This window comes from Papio anubis, chromosome 10, assembly GCF_008728515.1.
Source record: "Papio anubis isolate 15944 chromosome 10, Panubis1.0, whole genome shotgun sequence".
Lineage (NCBI taxonomy): Eukaryota > Metazoa > Chordata > Mammalia > Primates > Cercopithecidae > Papio > Papio anubis.
Window position 1 is genome coordinate 43,684,307 of NC_044985.1, and position 26,797 is coordinate 43,711,103.

General features: G+C 41.1%; 1 protein-coding gene across 4 annotated transcripts in view; it reads right to left on the reverse strand.

Annotated features, from left to right (window-relative positions):
* The window catches only part of PLA2R1 (phospholipase A2 receptor 1), a 129,343-nt gene that overhangs the window by 88,939 nt on the left and 13,607 nt on the right, over positions 1-26,797 (reverse strand). For 3 of the 4 annotated variants that reach the window (XM_009182309.4, XM_009182310.3, XM_003907525.4), the window contains exons 2-6: positions 21,173-21,556; positions 18,449-18,622; positions 9,144-9,317; positions 5,034-5,147; positions 4,384-4,527 (exon numbers count right to left, since the gene is read on the reverse strand). In XM_009182309.4, coding sequence (XP_009180573.2) covers positions 4,384-4,527; positions 5,034-5,147; positions 9,144-9,317; positions 18,449-18,622; positions 21,173-21,556 — 990 coding nt within the window. Of the gene's footprint in view, positions 1-4,383; positions 4,528-5,033; positions 5,148-9,143; positions 9,318-18,448; positions 18,623-21,172; positions 21,557-25,444; positions 25,734-26,797 lie in introns of those variants that run through there. The other variant, XM_009182311.4, reaches the window with a different exon arrangement.

Consider the following 26,797-nt stretch of genomic DNA (forward strand, 5'->3'; position numbering starts at 1 on the left):
TGTGGGGCTATTGTGCTGCACCATCTTGAAAAAAGAACCACTGCTAGAATGTCATGTTCCGCTCCGGTAGTGAGTAGCCACAGCACTTCTCCATCTTTGAGGCTTTGTAACCACTGCACCACTTCTACCTCGTGGCCCACCAACCCCATGCCAAATTGCTGTGGGGCTCTCACTCTACCTGGCGTGGCCAAGTTGCCACGAGCTGCTCTATTTACCTTTCCTGGTTGTTGCTGTGCCATGCCCCTCAGAGCCTGAGCTGGCTTATCACCCTGCCTCCAAAGAAATGGTGCCTTGGCCTCTCAGAGTAGTCATATTCCCCAGTATGTGTGCTGAAGTGGCGCCCTGTCTCCCAGGGAATCCCTGCCCTGGCTGCCGAGAGCAGTCACACCTCTGGCACCTGAGCTGAAGTGGCTCCCAAATCCAGGGGAAACAGTGCTTTAGCTGCCCAAAGCAGTCATACCCCCCAGCACCTAAGCTGAAGCAGCCCTATCTCATGGGGGAATGGGTGCCTTGGCTGAGCTGAGCAGCTGTGCCTCGTGGGGCTTGGCTGATGTGGTACCCTGTATCCAACGGAAACAGCATTGGCAAGGCTGGGACATCCTGCCCTCCAGGCCAAAGAGCTGTAGCACCCTGCTTTCCTGGAACTGGACTAGTCCCACAAAGCCTGAACTGCTGAGGCACCCCGCCTTCCCCGGGAGAGGAGTCATCATTTTGCTGCTCCTTGCCCCCCAGGAAACAGGCCATAGCTATATGCCACCATTCCTGGGTCCTTGTTGCTACTGAACCTGACCTCACAGAGTCTGAGATTCTGCTGTGTCCCACCATCCCAGGGTCCGGAGTCACCACTGCCTGGTGCTTCACCCCTAGAGCTGGAGTTGCCACAGTGCCATACTGGTTCTGGTTCCCAAATTACAGCCGTGCGCTGTTCCCTGGAGCCAAACCTCCAGAGTACCCCTTCTTCCTTGGAGGTAAATATATAGTCAAATTCAGAATGTTCAAATACTGTAATGGTGGTCTGTAAATCATTTATATCTCCAGTATGAAGATTAAAGTCAAAATTGTCAAAAATAGGTTGGGCACAGTGGCTCACGGCTGTAATCCCAGCACTTTGGGAGGCTGAGGTGGGAGGATTAGTTGAACCCAGGAGGTCGAGCTATGATCACGCCACCATATTCCAGCCTGGGCAACAGAGCAAGACCCTGTCTCTAAAACATAAATAAATAAGTAAATAAAAAATAACCAAAATGCTAAAACATAACTATAGCTACAATAAATTAAGAAATACACAATATTAAAAGATGTAAATAGTGACATCAAAATTTTAACTATTGGAGGTAGGGTAAAAATCTAGAGTGATTGTATGCAACTAAAGTTAAGCAGTTATCAGTGTAAAACAGTCCATTATAACTACAAGATGTTTTATGTAAGCCATATGATAACCACAAAGAAAAAAAAAAAAACTATAGCAGATACACAACTGATAAAGAGAAAGGAATTGAAATTTAGCACCACATACACAAAAAAAATCACCAAATCACAAAGGTAAACAATAAGAGAGGAAGAAAGAAAAAAGAATCTATAAAACAAGCAGAAAACAATGAACAAAATGGCAATAGTAAGTCTTTACCTATCAATCATTACTCTGAATGCAAATGGATTAAATTGTCTAATCAAAACACAGAATGGCTGAACGGATAAAAGGTTACTAGGAGTCAAAGAGAGAAAATGAGCAGAGGTAGGAAAAAGGATACAAGTAGCAGATCTGTAGGATGAACAAGTCTAAAGGTCTACTGTACAGCATGAGGACTATAGTTAATATAGTGTATTCAGGATTCTTGATAAATGAGTAAACTATAGTTGCTCTTGTCACAGTGGGGGAAATGGGTAACTAAGTGAGATGATGCATGTGTTAATTTGTGTCACTAAAATAACCATTTTACTATATATATATATATATATATATATATCCTATGACATCATATTGTATACTTTGAACATATATAGTATATTTTATTTTAAAAAATAGTAAAAAAGTAAAACAAACAACAACAACAAAACCAAAGAAGTAAAGAGACTTGACAACGGACATACAATGAAAGCAGGGTGTTGGGACTAGGTATAAAATTTAACAAAGCTGTTCATTTTTGAAACCTTTTTACATTTAAAAGAAGTATTATGGAATACAATTTAAATGGCATTTCAGGGATTTTATACATAGTGTATGAGTGAGGTAGATATTTATCCCCAGCTGAAAAGAGCCTAAAACTCTGACGACTTCCTCTAAAATGGGGATGACAAATAGGTTTCACTTTGAAGACAAGTCTTGAGTGTCCACGGTGTTGCTCTGGGCTGATACGGATGCCAGGTGGGGCTTTCAGGAACACAGTGCCATGATGCTCGGACACTGGAGGGCAGTGGTGATGCACATGCTATATGTTGGTTTTCCTTTCTCGCGAGACTGTCCCCTATCTGATGATGGCATTTTTTGCCTTATTTTATTAACCACAACGAGGTGCCTCCATTAAGAATGAATTTAAACTAAATATGATTTCACTGTGGGAAACAAAACATTCTTTTAAAATTGTTTCTAGGACTCTGACAGCAATTGGAATCATGGCCAAAGAGTGTTAGAATTTTGTATATCATTGACCCCAATGGTTTTCAGCCTAAAAAAGTACTCATGACACCCTTTTTAAACTTGGAATTTTAGGCTGCGCGTGGTGGCTCACGCCTGTAATCCCAGGACTTTGGGAGGCTGAGGCGGATGGATAGCCTCAGGTCAGGAGTTCGAGACCAGCCTGGTGAACATGGTGAAACCCTGTTTCTACTAAAAATACAAAAATTAGCTGGGCATGGTGGTAGGCGCCTGTAATCCCAGCTACTTGGGAGGCTGAGGCAGAATTGCTTGAACCCGGGAGGCAGAGGATGCACTGATCTGAGATCGCGCCGATCTGAGATCGCGCCATTACATTCCAGCCTGGGTCACAAAAGCAAGACTTCAATCGATCCGCAGAAGAATGTGTTGAACTTGAAGCAAAGCAAATAATCCAAACAAGCTAACTTAACTACTCCCATTTCTGGTCTTCTGACCTCAATTAGCAGACCAGAAGGATAAATATAACAGAAGAAATGAAGGGTGGCAGGAGGGAATGCAAGATGGCATAAGAAAGAAAGAAAAAATGAAGAGAGAAGGAATGGAGAAAGGAATATGAAAGAAGGAAGAGAGGGAGGGAAAAGGACAATAACAGGTGGTAGCAATTTCAGCAAATTCCTGAAATAATGGACAAATCTCTACATTAAAAAATGGCAAGATGCTTCTTTTTTCCCCAACTTGTACCCCATATTCTACAAAACTTCTAGGCTTTGCTATTTAAAGGAAAATGAAAGTTAAAACCCGATTGTCAGAGACAATATTGAAAAATGATAATTCAGCTTATTATTTTAAACCTAGAGTTTTTCTAATATTTTTGCAATGATTCTTTATAAAATGGTTATATTGGCCGAGCGCGGTGGCTCACGCCTGTAATCCCAGAACTTTGGGAGGCCGAGGAGGGTAGATCACAAGGTCAGGAGATCGAGACCATCCTGGCTAACATGGTGAAACTCCATCTCTACTAACTATACAACAAATTAGCCAGGCGTAGTGGCGGGCGCCTGTACTCCCAGCTACTCAGGAGAGTGAGGCAGGAGGGCTGAGCTTGCAGTGAGCTGAGATTGTGCCGCTGCACTCCAGCCTGGACCACAGAGCGAGACTCCGTCTCAAAAGAAAAAAAAAAAGTTATATTTTTATCTCTACATTTGGAGTTAAGACATTAATTCTCAGAGAAACTAGAAAGAGGTTATAGTCCTGAAAACAGAAATAATTGGACTTCTGGTAGTAGACTGTGATTAGATATTATTTAAGTATTAACTCCATCTAAAAAGTCCTGCATGTGATTTCAGGGAGGAGGGTGTGTTACTAATAAGAGATTCAGAGTGTGCCAGAAAATCAATGAAGTAAATAATTATATAAAATTGTTTTTTAAATTATGTTTAATTTCTAGGGGAACAATAAATAAAACTCAAAACTAGAATAGAAAAAGAAATGTATCTTATTTTTCTAATACAGAATGACTAAGAGTGCAAATTTTTTAGAAGAGAGGAAGAAAATGTTTGCTATGCTCAGTTTATTTCAGTTTTTTAGTAAAAACCTAAATGCATTTGTTAAAATCACAGTCCCTTTGATATAGCAGATATTATCTAGTTACACATTTTTTCATATAAATATAAACTAGATTTAGCTAAGTTTACATTATGAATTATTAGTAAAAATTAGAGAAATTTACATATATTGAGAGGACAAGTAAACAACACCTAAGAACAACTTAAAATAAAAACACTTACCAACTATTTCATGATCAGTGTGGTTTAGATATTTTTTACATATATATGGCAAGGTGGACTCACAATCCCGACTCCTCCAGGCACTTGGCATAAATGAACTAAATGTTCCACAGTGATTTTCAACAAATGGCTCAAAATTTACCTCTGAAAATACAAAGAGTGTGTTTAATATTAGAAGCAAAAGCAGCTAGTTTAATATATATTGAAATGTAGTTTCAGCATCAAGGGGATAGCCTTTTTGCTTGTCATATATAGTAAATCCTGTAAAGATGTTATATCCTATAAGATGTTATCCATGATTTTGCAGTTACAGTCCAGGCATGTCAATTAAATGATTTCCCAAAGATTCCAAAAGACCCAATTTTACTATCTTAAAGTAGAGAGATACTTTGCAATTTGTAGCTATTTTTAAAGCAGCAGACTGGAATCTTGGCTTGTACCCAAATTCTCCTGCAACTTTGGCTAAAAAGCTTATCTTCCTGGACTCTATTTTCTTGTTTGGAAAAGCTTGCCTTAAAAGAATTCAGTCAGGTTAAAAAATGTTTATAAACTACTCTCAGAAAAGCATGTCCTATGTGCATGGGAAATGCTGCGGTGTAAGGCTGCAGGATGATGCCACGTGACAAAGGCAAAGAAAACACTGCGGGTACCTGGGCTCCAATTTAGGTAGTTGAGCGGTGTTCCATCAGACCACTGCCAGCCAGCGTGTTCATCCAGCTGATTGAGACCGATCCACACCTCCACTGCCTTACTGCTCATGTGCTCTGAAATGAAAATTATGAAGATTCAAAAAAAAAAAAAAAAAAATCCAGTGTTACACATCTTTCTTGTTCTCCTATTCCTGGATCATGGACTCAGAAATTAATCCCAGTCAATGATAGGAAAGGTGCAGAGAATGCACATGGTGCTTCTGAGTGATAAAGCAGGCTCCCACCATCTTGAGAAACAGAGCAGGCTCACTGACAGCTGTTTTTCAACTGTGAATGCTTCATGCGAGTACCCAGAAATGTTGCCTTTCACGGTTGTCAATCTAGACAAGGGTGCATGGTTGCACACTTGAGGCCATCTTACTTGAGTGAGCTCATGAACTTAAAGGTTTTATAGGGTGGAGGAGGAGGTGTGCAGGGTCACTCCCAGAAAGTGAACAGAGGCACATCTTCAAAGGTAAAAAAGTGTGCTGGAGTAGATCAAGGAGGGGTGTACAGTGTGAGAGCCACTAGGAGTTGTCTGCTCAACAGGAGGGACCAGAGTGTCTCGGGGCATCCCTAGCAGGTTGGGACCTAAGGCTGTGTGCAGTGCAAACTAGAGGCTGCTTCCACAGCTTGAGATGGAGGAAGATTTTATGGCAGGCTGGCTCTGTGGCCCCTCCTCTTAACCAGTCCACTACAACTCTCGGTTTAAGGCAATACCATGTTTGTTAAAGACACTATGAATAAAAACATGCATTGACGTGCAGAAAAACATAGTTATCAAGATTATAGAATTATGGGAATTTTTCTTCAGTTTTTCTTTCTGTGCACCTAAATTTTAAACATTCTTCCAGAACAAATAGGTACTATTTGTGCAGTAAAAATGGGGGTCGGGGGGACCAAAACCCAGTATCAGAAACGTAATGAAAGTGGCAATTTTGTGACGCTTTGAAATGTTGCCATTTACTCTTTTAATCTACAAAGGAGAGCATTGTTCGCTTACAATTCACCTGCTTCAGAGCGCAATGTATTTTTAGTCAGATGCAGGGGTCCTGCCTGAGATTAAGACCCTAAACAGGGTGACCGTATGCCCCCGTTTTCCTGGAAAGCTCATGGTTCATGCTGGTAGTTCCAGAATAATTATTAATCACAGTCCCTTTTACTATCAAAAGAGTCTCAGTTTGGATGATAGACTGTATGATTACCCAGGTTGTGAAGGTCATTGTAGTCATATAACAAGGCTGCAGCATCCTCAGTGACTAGACATTTCAATACAATTGTGAAAAACTCAAAGAGCCTAACCCATTTAGGAAAAGAGAAAAAGGTGCTTTATAATTTTGAGATCCCCAGAAATCAATAAACAGAAACAGCATCCTATACGTGGGTTTCACCCTTCCAAGTTTCCATGGCATTCACATGGAATCTCTTTCTAATGTCCATTTGATTATTCCTTTCAATAGCACCATTTGATTAAATCATTTAGCAGGTCTTATGATGATAAGAAGTGAAATGGATTTACAAGGCAGGGAGTAATTTTCACATTTCACATCCAGGCAAGTGCCAAGTGATATTTTAAAATCTAGTTAAAATATTAAAAAGTGAATTATTCTTATCTTAGAATTATTTTGAATACCCATTGTGCAATTGTTTCAATAATGCAGATAAAAAATCATTGTGCAATTTATAATCGGTGTCTGAAGGCACAAAAAACCATCTATTTATCTTTATGACTAAGCTGGCCCACAATACTGTAATAAGAAACTAGAATTTAAATTCCTTTGGATATTTCTTGGCATTCATGACAGCTTAGATAATTCCTTGTACCATAGTGCATGTTCACCAGAGTTAGCAAGAAACATTAGATTATTTTCATCATTAAAAAATACCTTGGTTGGAATGAACAGGTTTCTGTCTTTATGAACAGACTTCTGTTTTTCCAAACAATTCCCAAAGACTAATTATAGAACTGAGGTAGTTAAAGCAAAGTCCCTGACATGTCTTATTTTTTTAAATTGTTATTCAAATTTGATGAATAACTCCAGAACTTCTCATGACAGATCCTGGCAGTTAAGATAGATAATTGTAATTCATAAATGGCATGTAAACTTTTATATGAAAACCATTTCAGGCTTATAATGATTTTGAAAATTGATGTTTTCCTGCACTATGACTTACTCAAATCAAATTCAATAATAATTTCTGACTTTTGCACAGCTGTGGGGAAAGGGTGGGCACACATTGCTCATTCATTTCTTACAATCCTTCTGGAAGATATTAATGACTTACAAAAGCTTTAAAGTGTGCTTACTTTTCCATCCAGTGAACGCACTTCTGCAAACTTATAAAAAATAATTGGGGAGGTATGCACAAAGCTATGTGCAGGGATGGTTTATAAGATCAACAAATAAATAAATAAAAAACAAATGGTTTCATCAATATATCTCTAGTAAAAGGAGATTCGATCAATGTATTACCACTAACCTATACTACTATGTAACCATTAAAAATTATTATGTGGATCTATATTTATAGATACAGGCAAATGTTCATTATATGCAGGTAAATAAAATAACCAGATTACCAAACTGTGTACATAGTTGTTGTTAAATGGTTAACACACACTGAGTGTTTGTTATGTGTGCCAGGCACTTTTCTATGATTTCACCTGTATTAAAATATGTAATCCACACGAGGAATTTGCATTATTATTATTTCCACTTGGTAGAGGGGGAAATTGAGGCACAGAGCGGTTAAATCACTTGCTTGAGTAACCCTGCTACTCAAGTGGTAGAGGCAGGATTCAAACCCAGGTGGCTCCCTGCTCTTCTAACCACTGTGCAATAGCTGCCATGTTTTTATTTATTTTTATTTTTTATTTATGTATTTATGTATTTTGATATGGAGTCTGGTTCTGCAGCCCGGGCTGGAGTGCAATGGCATGATCTTGGCTCACTGCATCTTCTACCTCCCAGGTTCAAGTGATTCTCCTTCCTCAGTCTCCTTAGTAGCTGGGACTACGGGTGTATGCCACCACATCCGGCAAATTTTTGTATTTTTAGTAGAGAGAGGGTTTCACCATGTTGGCCAGGCTGGTCTCGAACTCTTGGCCTCAACTGATCCACCCGCCTTGGCCTCCCATAGTGCTGGGATTACAAGTGTGAGCCACTGTGCCTGGCTGCTGCCATGTTTTCATATAATACCATTTTTAATATATACTATGTATGTACACATGCATTTATATGTTTTTGCAGAGAAACACAGTTATCTCTGGATTACAGAACTATGGGAACTTTTTCATTGGTTTTTCTTTCTATATACCTGAATTTTACAAATTATTCTAAAATAAACATGGACTACATATGCAATAATATTTGAAAAAAAACTGGCATCAAAAACTGTTAATGAAAGTGACTAATTTTGTGATATTTTCTAATGTTTCCACAAGTTTTTAAAGAGGTGTGCGTACACACATACAAATACATTTAATCTATAAAGGAAAAGTAAGAGGAGAGTGTAGGAAATGAGTGAAACACAAGTCTTAGTTTACTGGCACAATTCTTTTAACACATTATTGTCTATACTGTTAGTTAACATATATGTGCTTTTGCTTTTCCCACCAAAGTTTAAGATTTTGTTTTTGGGACCCACCAAAAGGCCTATGATGTACCTGCACATGGTGAATGATACGTAAGATTTTGTTTAATTAATAAAATGCTTAATGATTTATTAATGGAAATGGAATGGCTAAGATCTCCAGAAGAGCAAGAAATAGCCCTTAAATTTAGAAATCTTCCTGATTCACCTGTTAGAACTGCAACTCTCCTGAGTCCCTTGCTGTGGCCTCAAATTCTCTTCTCCAAGGGGGAGAAAATAAGAAAGACATCACTGGATGCCAAATGGAATCACTCAAGGTTCATGGAAACATTTTGGGCGAGAGTTTTGGGCCATATTAAGGAAAGAAAAATATTTTCTAAGAGCTTTTTTTTCAGAATATATTTTTGTATATGTGAAAACAGTTAACAACAGTCTTTTTATTGTATCAGTATCAATGTGCATCATCCACCTACTTACCCCTTACGAAATTTTCTTCAGTTTCATCTGTAATACTTAACAGAGCACCTCCTTGCATCTGGCATGAAGAATGTGCCTCGCTCCAAGAGAGAGATGAAAGCAGGTTGAACTGGTAACAAATGTGTGAATTGAGGTCCTTCTCCCAAATAGTATCACAGCTTACTTCTGCAGAGGCTGGAAACAACGGCCGTTAAATCATCCAAGTCTTATTTTATCTATACAGCAACATATTTGTAACATAAATCTGAACGGAATTATTCCATCTTGCAATCTCTAAAACTTCAGTGCCTTATCTATTCTTGATTAGATCTTTATGATAAAATCTGCATTGCTATCCCATTGTTAAGATACGGTTAAACTCTTTCATGATTTACCTAAGGAAATATAAGAAATCACCTATGAAGAAGCTATAATCCTTTCCAGAGTAATAATAGGAACCAGTTTTAAGAGAAGGAAATGGAAGCGAAGTATTTGTGAAAATAAGATCTGAGTTCTTTTGTCATTTAGAACTTTACATTGAAAACTTGTGTTTACTATTGACTTATATTCCTACTCTATCCTTTTGTTTTAGCATTTTGTATTTGGGAAGAAATGCCTTTGAAATAACATTTGTATCCACTAAAATGAACTTTTAAAGACACAAGTTTTCAAATAAACATCAAGCACCGGAACACTGACATATAGTTTAAGAAAATTCTTTCAGCCAAGACGAATAGAAGCAAGATCCACTTGTAAGACACTGGCCGAAGACTGCATAGTATGCTCAAAAGTAAATTAAATAAAGTATGAAATGTGGAGCTGAAGTCCGAAGTGTTTTGAAATAACAGAAAATTAAGACTGAGTTTGGGTGCTTTTGCTAACATTTTAAATCAAACTCCAAGGTGAACAAAGTAGCCACAATAATGACCGGAAATCAAACTCAAACAGAAAATATCAGAATGCAGAGAATGTGAGCCATACTGCAGCATGACTGAAAATGACTGACAGATAACCAGCTGAAATCTAGGACAGCCTTTCCCAAAGTGTGATCCCCAAAGTAAGACAACTTTAAGAAGGCTCCCCAAGAAAATCTGAGACACAATGCATGCATAGGGTTCTCTGGGAAATTCACAACAAATATTAGCATATTCAAGGCTCTGAGAAGTTTTGGAGTAAACAAACATGCTTAATTTTAATTCAGTGCACTTCAAACTTATTTGACAATAAAATCTGTTTTGTTTGTCTTTTTCTCCCTCATAACACTTAGATGGTCCCCTTGGGATATGTGGAAAGTTTATTTTCATGTCTGGTTGCAACACACATTCCAGAGGTTTTAAATCACATATAAATCTAAGGCTGTCTATAGAGTTTCCTGACTGATACATGTGTTTATAGAAGGATCCAAGATTAAAGGAAGGCAGAAGACAAGGCTATCACCAAGTAACACTCAAGGGAACGAAAAAAAAGAAAGGAAAAAGAGAAGGGAAATTTTCAGTAACCATTTTGCCCTGGTGGCTGAAATTTCCCAATTGAGATGGAATCCTTGATTGTTTTCAGTTAAAATGCTAGGCCTTCCCTGAGATGGACAATATGCTACTACGTGTTATGAGACACTAGTTCAGCCATACTCACCCACCATGACAGCTGAGACCATGATGGGGGAGCGGGGGGGTGTGTTCATAGTTTTGGTGTGCATAAGAATCATTTAGGACAGTCACAGTGGCTCATGCCTGTAATTCTAGCACTTTGGGAGGCTGAAGTGGGAGGATCACTTGAAGTCAGGAGTTCGAGACCCGCCACGTCAACAAAGCGAGACCCTATTGCTACAAAAAGAGAAAGAAAGAGGCTGGGTGTGGTGGCTCATGTCTGTAATCCCAGCCCTTTGGGAAGCTGAGCCCAGGAGTTCAAGACCAGCCTGGGCAACATGGTGAAAATTTTTTGAGTGCTGACATGACACCACTTGATCTTGTGTGATGGGTTTTGGTCAATACTTTGTTTCATGCACAAAATTATTTTAAATATTGTATAAAATTACCTTCAGGCTATGGGTATAATGTATATATGAAACATAAATGAATTCTGTCTTTACACTTGGCTCCTGTGCCCAAGAAATCTTATTATGTATATGCAAATATCCTAAAATCAGAAATCCAAAACACTTTTGGGCCCAAGAATTTTGGATAAGGGATACTCAGCCTGTATAAGAATTTGTACTTCTGTACAGGCAGACACAAGTCCTTTCTCTGCTTCTCTAGGTGAACTGCACGTCACTCCATGGATCTCATTTGTAAGTTGTAAGTAACAAATGGAATGAAAATGTTGTTGTAGACACTGTGATGTGCTGCTCTTTAAGGATTGCTTTGGCAGAAGAGTCTCTTTGCCCATTGTCACTCTCCCTTCCCAAGGGCAGTTGACAGACCATGACTGGTCAATGCAGTGATATACTTAGCCCCCGTCTCCCAACAAGGGGCAACTCTGAAGGGTCACCCCAGCTTGAGAACTCTGAATAGAGTTGGTCTAGGGGCCGTCAGGCCTGCATCAGAGCCTCTTCTGTGTAATCCTGCTCTCTTCCCTTCCTTTCCACATGAACTGATCCTGAAGGGGCTCCCCAAGAAAATCCCACATGTTAACCTTTGGCTTAAAGACTGCTCCCCGGGAACCCACCACCTTCCACAGGCTCCCACCTTGACCTGGGCATTTGCACTTACATATAGTCTCTCCTTCCAAGCCACAGAAAACGCAGGATCAAAGGCTGGCGTTTCAGGTATGTTCATTATTCTGGAAAAATTCTAATCTAAGGGCTAGAATCCTATTGTTATATTCTTTACATCTTTGATTGTCTTTATATCATCTCTTCTATTGTTAAATTATGAGCTCCAGGGAAGCAATCGTGTCATATACAACTGAGTCTCCTAGTACGTGATGAGAGATTACCAAAATCTTTTTCATGGTGTTATAAATAGGTGATTTTCCCCTCCTAAACTACATCTCTTTTTTAATGAACTGAAGTGCATACATAGAATGATTTGGGACGTGTTTCATCCTCTTTTAATTTCCCACTTAGTCTCTCATCCACTCAATCTAGCCATTAATGTATATCTTGTTTAAGGCCATCAATGCCCCCTGTGTTGCCAAATTCAGCAACTGTTAGTTTGAGACTTTATCAAACAAGGCCCTTCATCAGCACTTGGCAGGCTGAGTTCCCTCTCCATGCTGATTTACTCTCTTTGCCTGACTTCCCATGCCAGGCTACCCTTAAACCTCCCTGGCTGCCCCCTTTCAGTCTCCCTTGCTGATTTATTCTTCTCTACTCAAATTAAATGTTGGAGGCCTCCAGACTTGGCCCTGAGCCCCCTTCCTTTCTATTCTACACATTCTTTCTGCACATGGCTATCTAACCTGTTCTCATGGGTCCATTTCCTATAACTTCCAAATACATAGAGATCATTACATCTACCTACCTAGTCCACATCTCCACATAACTGACTCACATATAACATGTGCCAACCTGAATAGTATTTAATTTTCTTTTCTAACTGTATATCTCCATAAACTTAGCTATGCATGTCAGAAACATGGAGTCTGAATTAATGTCTCACTTTTTCTCCTAGCCTCCAAGTTCTTAGGAGTGAGAAGTCCTACTCCTGGTTAAAAACCTATATGTGATTCTTGAGGCCTGACCATAGGCAGTTACAAAGCCTTTACCTGGCAGGCCTCATGGGGGAAAGCTGCCCCTACTCCAGACTTGGTGCTGAGCTGGCACACTGCAGTTTCTAAAGAGAGTCATAGTTAAGGTTCAGGCCCCTCAGGCCCATCGTGCTCTGCGTTATTTGCATTTCTGGCACAGGTGCCTTCCGTTCCTACGTCTCTTTCTGTGTGAGGCCTTGGGCCAAGGTCCTCTTCAGGTGCCTCTGCCGAGGCTGGTATGGAGCGGGAAGGAGAGGAATCTTGAAGACACTTTTTCCCCACTCTGACTCAGTGCTCTGTACTTTTCGACTCCTAGCTCTTCCCCTCACCTTACCCCAACCCAGAATCTATACAACTGAAAAGCCTTTGTTGTTGTTGTTGTTGAGGGGTCTCTCAACGGTGAGCTGAGCTGAACTCCACGTCTGTGCGGATCCACTGACCCTGGATGGCGGTGCTGTTCCCTGGGGAAAAATGGAACAGGGGGAGGTGGCGAATTCTTCTTTTATTCTCTTCATTATACCATCGTAGTGAGTGATGAGCAGCCTAACACCTTCAGTTTTGGTTTGTTGCTTTAATTAGCTACTCCAACACACGACAGCTCAGCTGTCTCCAGCCCAGCTAAGCTCCTGACAACCAGGTCCTGTTCAGTTTATCTACAAGTTAGATCTTCAATACATCCACATTTCTCCAATCCCCTTGCTGCCACCTAACTGAAGCCACCACTATTCCTGGCCCAGACTATTGCTCTAGCCTTCTAACTGGTCTGCAGGATTTGCCTATTGCTCCCTTCCAAGCCATTCAGTATAATGGAACCAGAGTAATCCTTAAATATCTTTTTTTAAAAAAAATCATCACTGCCCTGCTTAAAACCCTTTGATGGCTTTCTTTTGCACTTAGAATTAGGTAAGTCCTTACATTTATGACACTCTGAACTATCTAGCCTGTCCATGAGTTGGGCTCTGTCTGCCCTTTCAGAATGTCTTGTTTCTCTCTCCTTCAATCACTGTACTCTTGCCATGTTGACTTCCTTAGATTGCAATAACCTCTTTCCCCCTTCAAAACCTTCAGATATTTGGCCGGTGACATGCTGAGGGCTGGGGGTGAAGGAGCAGTCAGCCTGGACAGGTGGGCGTATTTGATTGATGACATTGGAAGTGTTAGAGCATGTGCATGGTGAATCAAAAGCATGCTGTCTTTTACTTGATTTTATTATTATTTTTTAGTTCTATTTAAACCATATACCCCCTTTATTGCCTGCATCCTATGCTGACCACTCCCTCTCCCCTTCCTTTGTACATGGCTGCATCATGCATCTCTGTGTGAATATCTAATTCCCTCACTTTCCATTTTGACAACTTCTACTCATCTCTTGGGAAGTTCAAATACAACTTCCTCAGGAAAACCTTCCATGACTCCCAATTTTAACTTTGGTTTCTCACTTATAATACTGTATTTTCTTAAGGTAGAACCCATGACAAACAGTAATTATATATTAATTTGGGTATTATACTTGAATGTGAATGTCATCAGGGCAGGCACGATGACTTTCATATTTCACATTCACAGTTATAACCCCAGGAGCCAGAGAAGTCCCTGGCACATAGTAGGTGTTCAACACCTGTTTGTTAAATGGATAAATGAATCAATGGTCTGTGGAAATGGAGGTCAAGGTCAGGTCAGGCATGCATTGTTGTAGAAGACAAGAAGAGACAGTGCCCTGAAGAAGGCATAGACAATTCTTTTGCGAATTCTCTTTACTTAGAGAATGAGAGAGAGAGGTGTTTTCAGGAGGCAGAAATGGGAATGAAAGAATTGCATCATTTTTAAGATGTTATTTTAAGACTCACACAGGGCTAACTGCTAAGGAAAAGGGCCCAGCAAAGAAGCACCGGGGGTGTGCACTGGAATCACCTAGAAGTTTGTTAAAACACAGATTGCTGGGCTGCACTTCTAGAATTTCTGATATGATGGTCTAGGTTGTGACTGCTACTTGCATTTCTAGCCAGCTCCCAGGGAATTCCAACGCTGCTGGAACGGGGACCACACATTGAGAACCATTGAGATACAGGTTAGAGAAGGTTGGATGGGGTGCTTCAGAGTCCAGGTGGGGAGACTTGGCCTACATAGGAGGAGGAACATCATCCTCGTGCATAAAAGGAAGGAAATAAGGATGGGCACAGACGCAGGTAGGCTTAAAGACGAGGGAGCAGGAAGTTGCCAAACTGCCTGTCTGATGGATCTTTTTGCCATTATGAGGTAGGAATTGAGGTCACCTACTGAGAATCAGAAAGGAGACTGGAAGGTAGGGTTAGAAGTTAAAGGAGAATAGAGAGGTTGGCAGGGTCGTCGTGGGGTGTGAGAGCTGCATGATAGAAACACATAGCATTGCTGATTCATGTTGAGGGCTCAGGAGAGAGCAGCCATACCTTTATTGTATCAATCTGCTTGTTTTTCTTTCTTGCAGGGGGAGGGGGTGGGCAGGCGGTGACAGAGTCTTGCTCTGTCACCAGGCTGTAGTGCGGTGGTGTAACCTTGGCTCACTGCAACCTCCACCTCCTGGGTTCAAGCGATTCTTCTGCCTTAGCCTCCTAAGTAGCTGGGATTACAGGTGCCCACCACCACACTCAGCTAATTTTTGTATTTTTAGTAGAGATGGGATTTCACCATGTTTGCCATGCTGGTCTCAAACTCCTGACCTCAAGTGATCTGCCCACCTCGGCCTCCCAAAGTGCTGGGATTACAGGTGTGAGTCACTGTGCCCAGCCTAAATCTGCTTTATTATAGAATTATATAAAAATAAGGTTCAAGGGCAACCATATCATTTCACAGGTTGGTATTGTAAAAACATCTCAAATTAACTAAGTGTGGTTCTGCAGCTGCGTAAGGCACACAACCAAGAAAGACCTAGAATGGCCCATAATTGCCACTAAACAAATCCAGAGAGATTCCTGTATGTCATCCTTATTGCTGAAGATGTTTTATTACATCTTTCACTGCTAGTATATTTGTGTATGTGTTTATGAATACTACATTTAAATTTTGCTCATTTACAATCAACTTTTTTTTTAAAAAAGGTAGCATCATTTTACACTGAGATATTTAAAAAAAACTCCCACATAAGAAGGATGAGATACAGTAGTACAGACCTTTACTTTATTCCACTCACTCTTCTCTGTCCTATCCACTTGTTGACCCCATGGAAAGAGCCATCGGCTTGCTCAGGTTTCAATCTCTGACATGTCATTTTGAGTTATATTGGCTACTGGGAGCCAAAAGTAACGAGAAAGGAAGAAAACTGGCACTGAACAAATAAACATGCTCTCTGCTGGTTGTGGTAAAGGTCAGGAGAGCTGGAATCTGGCAGGCTGTCAAGCAGAGGAAGCTTCTGAGCTGTAGGAGGCTGAACAAATAGATAGACTGGGGAATGAAAAGCCCAGAGCATCACTGAACCCAGGCTTCCACTGGGAAACTATCATTGGCTATAAGCGACAGAGGATGGTGGCGGGGTTCTTTTCAGAACCTTAAGGAGAATGTTGTAGTTTTTTTTTTTTTTTTTTTTTTTAAGTCCCTAGTATTAGAGCCAAGTGAAGCATGTGTTAACTTTATTAGTATTGATTCATTTATTTGGTTTTAACAATGACCTCTATTGGGGATGGAAAAGGAAAGAGAAAACATGATGCAAACAAAATGACAATAATAAAAATAACATGACATCTGGTTCAGGAACCCAAGGAGTGTAGGGATTACATGCATACACACCTACATGCATACATTTAGATTCAGATAGAGAAGGCTGGTGATCTGACAGTTATAAAATAATGAAATGCTTTCATGCTGGTTGGTGAATAGCCACTGTTCTCTGCTTCTCTATTACCCACTGCTGCCCCAGCCTTCCCTGTACCCTACTCCTGCATTCCAGCAGCTAAGGGGTTAATATCAGCAGAGGGCCTCTGGAATTCCCAACCCCACACTAAGGTCTCCACTATTGATTGACCAATAGCCCATACCATATTGGCTGTTAAATGTATTGATATTATCCCTGTATATAGATGTATATTGCATATAATTATCTCCATATTATTAATTGCTTGATGATGAATTATCTGCACCAGGGTCACCTGGGGCACTTCTCAAAAATGCAGATGTTTGGGTTTTACATACTGCTCCCACTGCATCTCTGGAAGATGGGCCAGGATATGCATTTAAACTATCTCCCAGGTGATTCTGGGGCATTGTCTCAAATACAGCCTGCATTTTCTGGCATACAGCAAACCTGTCTGTCCTGTCTTCTCTCTAGATGCCAAGTTCCTTAAAGGGAAGATCTTAAGTCCTAAAACTCTTGGCATTCACCACTACGCCTAGCTGAGGGCTTGTTGACTGACAACAGAGAGGAGAAATCGTGGATTCAGAAGTGTATGCTGAAAAGATAAATTGGGTTTGATGCTGCTGCTGCTATTGTTGCTGCTGCTGCTGGCCACAATGGTTAGCCCTTGTGGGTGCTTACTGTGTGCCAGACATTATGAAAAGTGCCTTGAAAGCTTCATCTAATTGAATTGCACAATAATCCTAATAGGTACTGCTATTATCTACATTTTATGGCTGAGGAAACGGAGACTCAGAAAGATGGAGAGAGCTTCCCAAAATTTCATTGTTGGGAAGAAGCAGGACTCCAATCTTGACCTGTCTGATTATTTCAAAGTTTATACTTTCTTATTTACTAAGCCATACTAGCTCTTGGATTAGAAAACAATTCTACAGATACTTTATAAATCAGATTATTTGGAGTTAATCTCTTCAATTTGCTTTTGCTTCAAATTTATTTGTTGCATTTTATGTATGCGGAGGGGAGACAGGCATGGGAGATGAAGACTGTAAGAGCTGTACCCTGTGACTCACAGAAACCACGGGAAAGGAAATTGAATATAGAAAGTAGGAGGCATATATAAATATTCTCTAATACTTGAGAACAACTGGAAACTTTTCAGCTAAATAAAAATAAAATAAAATAATAAAGCACTAACTGAAAAAAAGTTAGAACATTGCCACCACCATTGACCTTTGAAAATCAAGATAAGAAAAGAAAAAAAAATGAGGTTATATCCAGAAGGTAAGTAGTAAGGAAAGGGAGTCAAGACAAGAATCCACTGTCAAGAAATAATGAGGGCAATTGCAATTTTAGAAAGATCATCAAGAGGCCAGCTGGTGCCTGGACTTGACAATGGACAAGACAAGCAGCCTGGATGTGGAGAAATTAAGGCAGCTCATAAGAGGTAGTGGATTGAAAGGCTAACTGGGTTTTATATGCAATCAGGTTTGTTTTGAAGTATCCAGCCAAGAAGCTGGGATCAATGAGATCGCAGAGTATTATAATTTAATTCGGGTTAAAACATCATTATGCACTGAGCTTAATGAAGAATGGCTAATTAACATCTCTTGAATGTATGGCAAAAAGAATATACATTAAGAGTTGTCTTTTCAACGCAAAAACAAAAACCCCATTCAAAATCTGAATTAATAGCATCAGGGTGCTTATTCAGACTTCAGTATATCAATCCCAGTGCTTTTGTTTAGATACAGATAACTTTCTAATCCTCTTTGATTCATTCATGACATATAGAGAAGACAAAATTTATTCTTACTGGGATCAGGGCAAAATCCCCACTTTTCATCTCTTTCATAACGGCTTGTCGTGGCACACCACAATAAGTCATCTTCCCGACCTTCACGGGTACACTCATGATGCCACTGATGGTTATACTGGAAGGGAAACATACACGGCATCCCATGGGTGTTCCCTTTGATTGTGTGCAAATCTAGGAGAAAGAAATGTACAAAGTCAGACATGTATGATGTCAGCTTTACCTTTGGAAACTGCTATACATCAAAAGCATTTTTTATGGACTGAAACCCTCTTAGGGGCAGATACTCACTACAACAGAGTGAGCCCTCAGGTCCTCACTGTCTCCTGTCAGTAGAAGTGTGAGACCAAGAGCTGGGCTCAGAGGAAGTGCTGATACATGGTTTGCTTACGCATTTATCTACTTGTTTACTTACTATGGTGAGCTGCCACAGTAACATTCATACTTGTGGATGGATGAGAAGGAAACTTTAATGGAGATTTAACTTCATAATACCTTCCAGTCCCCAAATACATCAGCCATTAGCATCTAAGGCTCAATAGATTCATAGGCATTTATTAATTTACTCATTCAATAACTATTTATTGAGCATTTAGTGTACTCAGTACTGGGGATACAACAGTGAACAAACCAGCATAAGTTCCTTCATGTGGAACTTCTATTCTAGCAAGGAGAGAGAAAAAGAAAGCAAATATACAAGTAAACATACAGTATCATTGCAGGTAGTGAAAAGTGCCATGATGAAAAATAAATAGGATGAGAAGACAGAGTGGGGGGTGTGTGTGCGTGTGTGTGTGTATGTGTGTATGCATGAGACAGAGGGAGAGACAGAGAGAAAGAGAGAGAGGGAGAGACGGGATGGAGGAGCACAGGGCACTACTTTGGACAGGATGGGCAGTGAAAGGCCTCTCTGAATAGGAACTGGGTGACCCGAGAGTGCAGGTCTTTAGACAAGAGTTGATCCAGCAGAAGGAAGAGCAAGTAAAAAGAACCTGAGACAAGAACAGGTGTGGGAGAATGAAGAAGAGGAAGGAGGCCCTCTGGGAAGGGGAACCAGGGATGTACTGGAGTGCCAGCGCACATAGGGCTGTCTCCCTGCCATACTGTGGGCTTTGGCCTCTACTCTGAGGGTGGGGGCAAGTCTCTTGCGCATTTCAAATGGAAAAGTGACAGGTTCAGATTTCCATTTTTAAAGAATCACTGAGGGTGCAAGGGGGCAAACAGCCGACATGGGGAGAGGGTGAAGCCAGACAGCTGACTGGGTGACTTCTACAATGATCTAGAGTGAGACGATCATGCAGACGTAGCCTGCTGGCTGCCTTCTCAGGGTTTTGCAATACTTGGTCATTCTTGGCCTTAATCAGGAATCAACAAAAACTTTTCACGACTCAACTGGGGTTGCCAGTGGTAGGTCCTGGGGCAAAAGGACCAGCTGTGGAGAGCCTCACCTCTTTCCCACAACTGGCAGGGGTGACCTGAGCTCACGACATGTCACCAGTCACCAGCCTTAGCAGTTAAGGCTACTTAGGAACCGTAGGTATTTCAGGACATGCCCTTTTCTTTCAGTCCCCTTCCTTCTACTCAGAAGCATATGTTCTCTAGAATCTTCTCCTGCATGCACCATGAATGTGGGTATGTGGCTAAAAAAGCTAACATAAAGCAAAATAGCAAGTTCCTCTTCAGAACTGTAGATTATTCAGAGTGCTGATTTGCAGCACTAGCTTTATTTTAGTGAGCCCTGAAAATGCCTGGTCCTTGGCTCTGTCTCTTTTTAATCATTTCTTCTTTAGGAGTTCCTTGCTCTGCTTCCCAGGACTGTACAGAATTCTTAGGAAGATATGCTCTTGTGAAAGCATAACTCTACAGAGCACCACAAGGGGAGGGACTCCGCTTGTCCTGTGGGCCTCTGTAAACCAGGTGCCTAGCCCAGTGCCTGATCAATATGGGGTGGATTTGTCAGCAGTGTTATATAAAAATGTGGGATGAATGGATGGATGGATGGATCGATAGATGGATGGTTGGATAGAATGAGCTACCAAACAAACCCTGAGGGACAGGTTTGAGATTTTAGAATTTAACTATGTAACTTTCTTTCTTTTTTTTTTTCTGTTTAGAAATGACAAAGATAACCATAGAAAATGAAATTCCCCTCTAAACCATGCTTCCCCCCGACCATGCTTGGCACACACCAAATAACCCCTGACAACAGTCTGTCATTTATCTTCAAGTGACTTGCAACATGATTATCACATGAATGCCAGCCAGCATCAGGAGGCATTGGAGGTGCCCTGGATACATACCTCCATAGGTGGGGATGCGTTTTTACAATAAGAGAAATGGAGGCAGGGAAGGAGAAGTTATTATATTTGTCATGACAAAAGTCTTCAAATATCTTTTCCTTCCACCTTCCTTTTCTCTCTCTCTCCTGTCTGCTTGTTCTTTCTCCTCCTTTCCATTGATTCCCAGAGTCAGTTGAATGTTTTTCCTCCCAATACCTTTAAATTCTGAGAAGTTCTGCTTCTTTAGTAGAATGTAGTATGTCCATTCTGAGACTCTCATAACCCTTTTACCATAAGCAAGGAAGCAACTAAAATGTATTTAACAGAAGTCCCCTGAGGGTCCAGGCTTTGTGTACTTCTTTCACATAACGCTTTACAAATCTTTACTTATAGGCAAACTTTAAAAAAATACTATTCCCTGAGTGTTTCTTTAAATTATTTTTACCTTTGTGTAGATATTCACAAATGTCTCCACCACCTGACACATAAGAAATCCACTTATGAAAATACTTCCGTGAGGCCACCACTGTGTTGTCATGCGCCACCTGGACGGAGTACTGCAGCGGGCCGGTGATCATCTTCCTGTTACAGCGCCACCGCAAGGAAACGAGGGTGGAGTCACATTCGTATAAGCTTAAGGGCTGCTCTGGGGCAGATAAATTCAGGCCCAGGCAACCGCTGCCTCCTATGTTAAAGAGGCCATGGTTTGAAACCCATTTCCACAGCATGTGCTTGTTTGCTTGCTTGCAGTTCTCCAGGGTCAGTACCGATTTACCTGCTTGAATGCATTTCTTCAGACTCTCACTTTGGATAATAAATATTCCTTTATCTGAAACAAAAATCAAAGACCTGGCATGAAATTTTCATATATAATTTACTAGCATCATGAGGATCTCAGTGTGCATATCTAAGTGCGATATGCCACAGTTGCCGGTCATTTCCCACAGATCTGGCGTTGTTGGGCAGGGCTGAAGGGCTTTATTTCCATAAAACAAAGGAGTTTCTTGGGAAGCATAAAAGGGCTTATGCAGCTAATGGGAGAGCTCTGATCTAAGACCTCATTGGCCATATAGGAACAAGGGTTACCTGTCAATCCACTCAGGTCTGTTACTGACAGAGAAGGTGCGCTCACACAATTGGTTAGAGAGGGGGATTGGTAATAATACTCAGGGCTCCTGGGGAGGGACACTGGGGGCCCATGGATGGGACAACACTGTCTCAGACAAATGCCTGAATGTTAGGGACACAGCTGCTGAATCAAGAACCACTGAATGAAACTCTCTACCATCAAGTTCCTGTAGAAAACTGAAAGGCTATCAATGAAATGCTGCTTTGTGATCTGATGCAGGATTCAATGCTGGTCAGAACACAGGGCTTCTCAGCAGTACAGGGGTGGAGGCGGGGACCTCTTGCTATGGGGATAGACTCTTAGTAGGAGACGGCTTGCTGGGTGGGGCTGGCAGAAGCAGGTAGATGCCCAGGCCACTAGCTATGGCACCACACCTCGAAACACGAGAGGTGATGGACCACCATTACCGTGGCAGAAACCAGAGGCCACATGGACGGTTGGAGAAAGTAGGCATTTTGTGATATGCCCCTGAGCTCTCCTTCCTGGAGCTGGAAGAAGGGATTTGGGTGAGTTTCCTATGGAAAAGCTGGTGGGACCCAGCCGGGGAATACATGTTAGCTGCCAGCCTGCTACCTGACTTAACCCAAGTTGCGGGCCTGGAAGGCACCTAGTACTCAACAGTTAGTATGAACTTGTTTTCTCTCAGGCTTTTTGAAGATGGAAACCAAGTCTCATTTCTTTGGTCTAAGCACGGAGCGTGTTGCGCACATGATGGAAATTCAGTCAGTGCTTGCTGTTGATGAAATACACCAGCTGCTGCTGCTTCGGCCTTTGGCTGCTGAAGTCACCTCGGTCATGTCTGGTCAGGCCCTGGCACTCTTTTATTCTCCCAGTAACTGGGTTCCCCTTTTCTATTTTACTTCCTGTCTATTTTTTCAAAACCCTGAAGGGACATGATAGGGTTCCCTCGAATGTCTGGGGTTTAGGGTGGGTTGTGTCATGGAGGGCAGAACAGGTACAGGCAGAGGCCTTGGAGAGGTTTGGGACAGTGCAGGACAGGTCTTCTCACAGATCCACGAGGGAACAATGCTTCATTCTGGTAAATGTTCTTTTGGTTTCTCCAAAGTTAATCAGCCTGAGGAGAACTGATTTACAGTTACCAAAATCACTTAAGATACTGTTTCAAAAAGATTGTCAATGTATTAATAAATGCTATACCTCATTTAATAATTGATGACCTTACTTATAGCCCTAGATTTGAGGAGTTGAATTAGTTGTCATAGAATTGCTTTGATCACCGTACATCAGAGTAAAAGAGAGGGGGTGGGGTAGGGAAAATGAATGGTTTTAGGGAGATTTCATTTAGATCAGGAAATTTGTTTTCCTAATGAGGGCCTTGTCTGCATGGTTATTAGCAATAGTGATTCAAAATCAAATCCACCTCTCATCAATGTGACATGGAGTCCGATAATTAACCTTCTGTCCAACTCTCCTTTTCACCTTTTCATGCCTGGGTAGAATGTTCACCTTAATTTCTGTTGTAACCTACTAATTACTTTCTAGTTAACCTAGAGTTCATTAATTTTTCATCAAAGGATAATTATTTTACTATAATGGTTTTGTAGTTCAGCTTCTACCTAATATATATGTTCAAATGTATTATAAGCTCTGCAACGTACTGACTGTGCCTCAGTTTATACACCTCAGATAGGTATATAGATGACCTGGCTAGTGGTTGAGAGCTCTGGAGTCACGTAGAACCATCACGGACCCGCTGTGTAACTTTGGGCAGATTGCTCCATCTCAGCGAGCCTCGTCTTTCCTCCTTGAACTGGGACTATGTATGGTACTCACCTCTTAGGGATGTTAAGGATATTCCATTGAATAACCCATGAAAAGCACACCACATACTACCATGAAAAGCCTTAGGAAATGGGAGCTATCATTATTACTTTATCCCTCTGACTTCCTGATTCTTGGTCTATAGATCCAGCTGCAGACCTGGTTGAACCTACAGAGTGCTAATCTCAGCATCCCTCAAAGGCTTCTTCTCTTACACTGTTAGCACAAAAGCTTATTTTTACTGCAGTTTCTGCAGCACACAGTGGGCGCAGACATTTTAGTTTTAAACAATGCTATCGCTTTTTTTTAAACAATCGCTATCACCTTTTATGGAGGAAAAATACTCTCCAAACAACCAGATAACAAAATCTTTGTCTCATTTGTTCAAATATGTGTGCAATGATGAATTAAGAGCCTTCATCTGTTGATTTTCTGCATTACCCACCAGTAAAATCTACACTGTAGGTTTTTTAATAGGAAAGAGAAAAATACATGGTGTTGACAAGCAGTGTGTAGATGGGGGGAACGGGTGGTCTGTGAATAAGTGGACATGAAAATTACAAACCTAACATTTGGGGTGAATAAATATTGTGTGGGGCGGGGGGTTTGAAAAAAGGTCTTGCTCTAGTAACCCAGGCTGGAGTGCAGTGGCACTGTCACCGCTCACTGAGGCCTTGGCCTCCCAGGCTCAACTGATCCTCCCAACTCAGCCTCCTGAGTAGCTGGGATTACAGGTGTGTACCACCATGCCTGGCTAATTTTTTGTTTGTTTGTTTTTGGTAGAGACGGGATCTCAATATATTGCCCAGGATGGTCTCCAAACTCCTGGGCTCAAGCAGTCCTCCCACCTTGGCCTCCCAAAGTGCTGGGACTACAGGTGTGAGCCACCATGCCTGGCCAATAATGCTTTTAAACTTCCAAATTAATAAGTGTTAAGAGAAAAAGAGTGGCAGAAATTGGAACTTCTGATCACACTAGCAATCATAAAATTACCTTTCCAAAGCAGAACATATTAGACACACCTAATCCATTGCTGCTTAATTTTGGGGTGCTACTTATATTTCCATGCCAGCTGCATTTAGGAAATAGCTTTAGAAAAGTTCTTCAGAATCTGCCATAGGCAAGTAGCTCTGGTTCACCAATAATAATCAACATGCTGCCTCCAAATATACTAAGTTAAAAAATGACTTGAGCCCATTTTTCCATTAAGTTATAATAGAATATGATCCTGGCACTGTTAATCTCCATAAATTCACTGAAGAGAAAACAATTACTTTCAAACAGACTATGAGGAGACTTAATATAGGTATCAATATTCTGATTGTTATTATATGCACATAATGTCTCTAACAAAACTATAATGTGAAAATAAGCCACCAATCCTTAGTGTGTGTAGTTGCTGGATTTTTTAAAAGATGAAAATCAAATGTGGGAGGAATCAAGATTGATTATACATGTCAAGGACATCAGTTCTGCTTGAACACTGATTAAGTGATTAATGAAGTACTGCCAGAATTACTAAATCTCTTTGCAGGAAAATGTTATTATACTTCCCTTCATAATTATAAGTTTAGGAGGAGAAAAAGGATTGATTTATTAGAAGAAACTTATAAGCTAATTTCTAACCTTTTTTTCCTAAAATAAAATCCATGGAAGGCAGTGGTTCTACTTTCTACTTCTGAGTTCCTTTAGGAAGAGATCATTTCAGATCCACTCTTTAGCCCCATAAGATAATGTGTACTCTTCTAAGGAGTGGGAGGAGAATGTTTCATTGATCAACTGTTAAACCAAAGTTTAGGGTATTACCTTTATGACTGCGTATGGAACATTCATTCCTTCAGCTAGCTTTCATTGGATGCCAGCTACTTCATAGACACTGGGTAAGATGCTAGAGATAGAGAGAAATTATTTGCCTAAATATCTGTCCTTTGAAACTGTGTATATTTGTTCTGGAATCATGGGAATTTGGCTAGCTAATGAAAAGAAGGGAGTTCCATCAGTTCCAAAGAAAACATTATAATTGCATTCAAAATAAGCCCTTAATGGTGGGGCGTGATGGCTCATACCTGTAATCCCAGCACTTTGGGAGTCTAGAGCAGGGGAATCACTTGAGGTCTCTACTAAGAATACAAAAATTAGCTGGGCTTGGCGGTGCATGCCTGTATTCCCAACTACTCGGGAAGCTGAGGCACAAGAATCGCTTGAACCCAGGAGGTGGAGGCTGTAGTGAGCCAAGATCATGCCACTGCGCTCCAACCTGGGGGACAGAGTGAGATTGTGTCTCAAAACAAACATACAAATAAACAACAACAACAAACTGATACAATAAGCTCTTAAAAACAAGTGATAACACTTATAAGTGGGAGGTGAACAATAAGAACACAGGGACACAGGGAGGGAAAGAACATACACCGAGGCCTGTGGCAGGGGAAGGGAAAGCGTCAGGATAAAGAGCTAATGCATGTGGGCTTAATACGTAGATGCTGGGATGATAGGTGCAGGAAACCACCATGGCACACATTTCCCTATGCAACAAACCTGCACATCCTGCACATGCATCCCGGAACTTAGAATAAAATAAAAAATGATTTTAAAAGATTTTAAAAACTAAGTGATAACAAATAAGAGAAAGAAAATAGGCCGGGCGCGGTGGCTCAAGCCTGTAATCCCAGCACTTTGGGAGGCTGAGACGGGCGGATCACGAGGTCAGGAGATCGAGACCATCCTGGCTAACACGGTGAAACCCCGTCTCTACTAAAAAATACAAAAAACTAGCTGGGCGAAGTGGCGGGGGCCTGTAGTCCCAGCTACTCGGGAGGCTGAGGCAGGAGAATGGCGTGAACCCAAGAGGAGGAGCTTGCAGTGAGCTGAGATCCGGCCACTGCACTCCAGCCTGGGTGGGTGACAGAGCAAGACTCCGTCTCAAAAAAAAAAAAAAAAGAAAATAACCCAAAATTTAAGACACCGAACTGGCTCTTCAACTGATGTCACATGTGAGTTGGACAGGACCCCTCAGTGTCACCAGACTCTGAGCAGGGAGTGTGCACACACATATACTTGCCCACTTTCTAGGGAGGACAAAGCAGGGCAGTGCTGGAAGGAAGACAGGTGTGGCAGAGGAGACTCACTTCACCCATAAACCCCGAACCATGAACTTCA